Below are 5,479 nucleotides of genomic sequence, written 5' to 3'. Positions count from 1 at the left end.
TAGTGGGTGGGGGAGGGGAAACCCCCAAGCAGGTGGGGGAGGGGAGGAGAGGGGTGGGGGCAGGGTTTACGGGATGGTGGTGGTGTGTATTGGTCTGTACTGGTCTGTACTGGTCCATACCAGTCTGTACTGGTCTGTACTGGTCCGTACGGGCCCGTACCAGTCTGTACTGGTCTGTACGGGCCCATACCAGTCTGTACTGGTCTGTACTGGTCCGTACGGGCCCGTACCAGTCTGTACTGGTCTGTACTGGTCTGTACTGGTCCATACCAGTCTGTACTGGGCTGTATTGGTCTGTACGGGCCCATCCCAGTCTGTACTGGTCCGTGCGGGCCATACCAGTCTGTACTGGTCTGTACTGGTCCGTACGGGCTCATACTAGTCTGTACTGGTCTGTACCAGTCTGTACTGGTTTGTACTGGTCCATACGGGCCCGTACTAGTCTGTACTGGTCTGTACCAGTCTGGACTGGTCCATACCAATCTGTACTGGTCTGTACTGGTCCATACCAGTCTGTACTGGTCTGTACTGGTCCGTATGGGCCCATACTAGTCTGTACTGGTCCGTACCAGTCTGTACTGGTCTGTACTGGTCCATCCCAGTCTGTAGTGGTCTGTACTGGTCCGTACTGGTGGCCGTGTCCCCGCAGTGGGGGATGGGCGCAGCGATCTGGTGCCTGTCCCAGTGTTCCCAGTCCGAGCTGCCGGTGCCATCCGGGATGAGCTCTGGTGCCCCGGTTCACGTCCTGGTGCCCCCCAGAATGGCTCCTGGTGCCCCCCGAATTCCAGCCCTGGTGCCCCCCAGTTCAGATCCTGGTGCCCCCCAGAATGGCTCCTGGTGCCCCCCCCGGATTCCAGCCCTGGTGCCCCCCTGGTGCCCCCCAGTTCCTACCCTGGTGTGCTTCTGGTGCCCCCCCAATCAAACCCTGGTACCCCCCTCATTTGTGTCCTTGTGCCCCCCCAGTTCAAATCCTGGTGTGCTTCTGGTGCCCCCCAGTTCCAGCCCTGGTGCCCCCCAGTTCACATCCTGGTGCCCCCCAGTTCACACCCTGGTGCCCCCCCAGTTCCAGCCCTGGTGCCCCCCCAGTTCACACCCTGGTGCCCCCCCAGTTCCAGCCGTGGTGCCCCTCCTGGTGCCCCCCTGATTTGTGTCCTGGTGCCCCCCAGTTCAGATCCTGGTGCCCCCCAGAATGGCTCCTGGTGCCCCCTGAATTCCAGCCCTGGTGCCCCCCTGGTGCCCCCCAGTTCACACCCTGGTGCCCCCCAATTCCAGCCCTGGTGCTCCCCCAGTTCACACCCTGGTGCCCCCCAGTTCACACCCTGGTGCCCCCATTTCATGTCCTGGTGCCCAGCTTGGTACCCCACAGATTTATGGGTTTGTGTTCCCCTTGTGCCCCCCTGGTGCCCCTCAAAACGAGTCCTGGTGTCCCCAAATTCCAGCCCTGGTGCCCCCCCAGCTTTAGTCCTGGTGCCCCCCAGATTGGTGTCCTGGTGCCCCCCAGATTCATGTCATGGTGCCCCCCAGGTGCCCCCCAGATTTGTGTCCTGGTGCCCCCCAGATTCATGTCGTGGTGCCCCCCAGGTGCCCCCAAATTCCACCCCTGGTGCCCCTCAGGACAAGCTCTGGTGTCCCCACCTCAAACCTGTGTCCTGGTGCCCCCCAGGTGCCCCCAAATTCCACCCCTGGTGCCCCTCAGGACAAGCTCTGGTGTCCCCACCTCAAACCTCGGTGCCCCCCAGTTCCAGCCCTGGTGCCCCCCAGATCTGTGTGCTGGTGCCCCCCCTGTGCCCCCCCGGGCCAGGCTGGGGCACGGCGTGTCCCTGTGCCCCCTGACCCCGCTGTGCCCCCCAGGCCGGGCTGACCCTGCTGGGGCACCGCGTGTCCCTGCACTACAGCGACCCCAAACCCAAAATCAACGAGGACTGGCTCTGTGCCAAGGTGGGGGGCACTGGGGGGCACTGGGAGGGCACATTTTGGGGGTTTTGGAGGGGTCCTGGGGAGCTTGAGAGGTTTTGGGGTGCTGCATTCTTGGGGTGCTGCATTTTTGGGGTGCTCTGGGGGTGGGTTTGGGGGTCCAAGGCGGTTTTGGGGTTTGGCGCATTTGGGGTGTGACCAATTTGGGTTGTGACATTTTTGGGGCGTGACAATTTTGGGGTGCAGTGGCTTTAGGGGGCAGCAGTTTTGGGGTGGGACAGTTTTGGGGTGTGATGGTTTGGAGTGCTTTGTTTTGGGGGGTTTGGGGCAGTTTTGGGGTGTGACAATTTCGGGGTGCAGAAATTTTGGGATGCTGTTATTTTGGGGGTCCAGGGCAGTTTTGGGGTGCTGTGACATTTTTGGGCTGTGACGTTTTTGGGGTTCCCAGTGCGGGGTGCAGAACTTCAAGCGCCGTGAGAAATGTTTCAAGTGTGGCGTCCCCAAAGCCGGTGAGTGACCCCAAATCCCGGGATTTTACCCCAAAACTTTGGGGAACACCCCGCTAAATGCCCTAAACTGTCCTGAAACTCCCCAAAATTATTGGGGTGTCCCCCCAACCTGCAGGGGACCCCCTGGATTAGGGGTTGAATCGCTGGTTTTGGGGTTTGATCACTGATTTTTGGGATTTCGGGGTTTTTTGGGGGGTTCAATCCCTGATTTTTGGGATTTTGGGGTTTTTTGGGGGGTTCAGTCCCTGGTTTGGAGTTTTTGGGAGGGTGGAGGTTCAATCCCTGATTTTGGGTTTTTTGGGGGGTTCAATTCCTGATTTGGGAGTTTTTTGGGGGTTCCATCCCTGATTTTGGGTTTTTTGGGGGGTTCAATCACTGATTTTGGGTTTTTTTGGGTTCAGTCACTGATTTGGGGTTTTTTTGGTTCAGTCACTGATTTGGGGTTTTTTTGGCGGTTCAGTCTCTAGTTTGGAGTTTTTGGGAGGGTGGAGGTTCAATCCCTGATTTTGGGTTTTTTGGGGGGTTCAATCCCTGATTTTTAGGATTTTGGGGTTTTTTTGGCGGTTCAGTCTCTAGTTTGGAGTTTTTGGGAGGGTGGAGGTTCAATCCCTGATTTTGGGTTTTTTGGGGGGTTCAATTCCTGATTTTGGGTTTTTTTGGGTTCAGTCACTGATTTTGGGGGGCTTTTTGGGTTTCTTGGGGTTCAGTTTCTGATTTTGGGGCTTTTTGGGGGGTTTCAATCCCTGATTTGGTGTTTTTTGGGGGTACTTTGGGGTTTTTTGGGGGGTTTATTCCCTGATTTTGGGGTTTTTTGGGGTTCGGTTTCTGATTTTGGGGCTTTTTTGGTTGGTTCAATCCCTGATTTTGGGGTTTTTTGGGGGGTTCAGTCCCTGGTTTGGAGTTTTTGGGAGGGTGGAGGTTCAATCCCTGATTTTGGGTTTTTTGGGGGGTTCAATTCCTGATTTGGGAGTTTTTTGGGGGTTCCATCCCTGATTTTGGGTTTTTTGGGGGGTTCAATCACTGATTTTGGGTTTTTTTGGGTTCAGTCACTGATTTGGGGTTTTTTTGGTTCAGTCACTGATTTTGGGGGGCTTTTTGGGTTTCTTGGGGTTCAGTTTCTGATTTTGGGGCTTTTTGGGGGGTTTCAATCCCTGATTTGGTATTTTTTGGGGGTACTTTGGGGTTTTTTGGGGGGTTTATTCCCTGATTTTGGGGTTTTTTGGGTTTAGTCACTAATTTTGGGGTTTTTTGGGGTTCGGTGTCTGATTTTGGGGCTTTTTTGGTTGGTTCAATCCCTGATTTTGGGGTTTTTTGAGGGTCTCAATCCCTGATTTGGTGTTTTTTGGGGGTACTTTGGGGTTTTTTGGGGGGTTTATTCCCTGATTTTGGGGTTTTTTGGGGTTCGGTTTCTGATTTTGGGGCTTTTTTGGTTGGTTCAATCCCTGATTTTGGGGTTTTTTGAGGGTCTCAATCCCTGATTTTGGGTTTTTTTGGGGGTCTCAATCCCTGATTTTGGGTTTTTTTGGGGGTCTCAATCCCTGATTTTGGGGCTTTTTTGGTTGGTTCAATCCCTGATTTTGGGTTTTTTGGGGGTCTCAATCCCTGATTTTGGGTTTTTTTGGGGGTCTCAATCCCTGATTTTGGGTTTTTTTGGGGTGCAGAGGCCGAGCAGAGGGGTCCGGGGGGTCCCCGTCCGGAGCTGGTGCCCGGTGGGGGAGGGGGGCTCCTGCCCCTCCCCCAACCCTACGGCCCCACCCTCGGGGGTCCCCCCGGGGGGTCCCAGGGGGGCACCGAGCCCGGAGCTGACAACGCCAACGACAGTGAGTGTGGGGCTGGGGGTTTGGGGGGAATTTGGGCGTTTTTGGGGGGATTTTTTGTTGGATTTTGGGGATATTTTTTTTTTATTTTGGGGTGGATTTGGGGATTTTTTTGGGGGGATTTTTTTTGTTTGTTTTAATTGGGCATTTTGGGATGGATTTAGGGGTCCTGGGGGATCTGGGGGATCTGGGGGATTTGTGGTGGGGGGCTGAAGGGGAAGGACTGGGAGGATTCAGGTTTCTTCAGGTGTCCCTAGGTGTGCCCAGGTATCCCCAGGTGCCCCCAGGTGTGCCCCCAGGTATCCTGAGGTCCCTCCAGGTGCACCCAGGTGTGTCCTCAGGTATCCTGAGACATCCCCAGGTGCCCCCAGGTGTGCCCAGGTGTGCCCCCAGGTATCCTGAGGTACCTCCAGGTGCCCTCAGGTATCCTGAGGTATCTCTAGGTATTTCCAGGTGTGCTCAGGTGTCCCCACGTGTACTCCCAGGTGCCCCCAGGTGTGCTTCCAGGTGTGCCCAGGTGCCCCTAGGTGTGCCCAGGTGCCCCTAGGTGTACCTAGGTGTGCTCAGGTGCTCCCAGGTGTGCCCAGGTGTGCCCAGGTGTGCTCAGGTGTGCCCAGGTGTGTTCCCAGGTGTGCTCAGGTGTGCCCAGGTGCCCCCAGGTGCCCCAAGGTGTGGTCAGATGTGCCCAGGTGTGCCCAGGTGTACCCCCAGGTGCGCCCAGGTGTCCCCGCTGTCCCCCCAGCCATCATCCTGCGGAACCTGCACCCCCAGAGCAGCCTGGAGTCCATCCTGACTGCGCTCGCTCCCTTTGCCAGGTGCCCCCAGGTGCCCCTAGGTGTACCCTGGTGTGCCCAGGTGTGCTCAGGTGTGTCCTCAGGTGTGCCCAGGTGTGTCCCAAGATGCCCCCAAGTGCCCCCAGGTGTGGTGAGGTGTGCTCAGGTGTGCCCCAGGTGTGCCCAGGTGTGCCCAGGTGCTCCCAGGTGTGCCCCCAGGTGCCCCCAGGTGTGCCCAGGTGTACCCCCAGGTGCACCCAGGTGTCCCCGCTGTCCCCCCAGCCATCATCCTGCGGAACCTGCACCCCCAGAGCAGCCTGGAGTCCATCCTGGCCGCGCTCGCTCCCTTCGCGGCGCTCTCGGCCGCCAACGTGCGCGTGATCAAAGATCGGCAAACGCAGCTGAACCGCGGCTTCGCCTTCGTGCAGCTCAGCACCATCGTGGTACTGGGGGCACTGGGGGCACT

The 5,479-nt window shown here is 57.3% G+C and overlaps 1 protein-coding gene across 1 annotated transcript in view; it reads left to right on the top strand.

The window, feature by feature from the left end:
• The window catches only part of LOC120503068 (RNA-binding protein 10-like), a 16,690-nt gene that overhangs the window by 6,495 nt on the left and 4,716 nt on the right, over nt 1–5,479 (top strand). Inside the window, exons 7-10 of the mRNA XM_039711210.1 lie at nt 1,852–1,938; nt 2,363–2,423; nt 4,085–4,243; nt 5,296–5,456. Coding sequence (XP_039567144.1) covers nt 1,852–1,938; nt 2,363–2,423; nt 4,085–4,243; nt 5,296–5,456 — 468 coding nt within the window. The remainder of the gene's footprint in view (nt 1–1,851; nt 1,939–2,362; nt 2,424–4,084; nt 4,244–5,295; nt 5,457–5,479) is intronic.

Source organism: Passer montanus, unplaced genomic scaffold (genome assembly GCF_014805655.1).
Source record: "Passer montanus isolate IOZ18808 unplaced genomic scaffold, ASM1480565v1 scaffold243, whole genome shotgun sequence".
Taxonomy (NCBI): Eukaryota; Metazoa; Chordata; class Aves; order Passeriformes; family Passeridae; genus Passer; species Passer montanus.
This window is presented reverse-complemented; position numbering and strand designations above follow the sequence as displayed.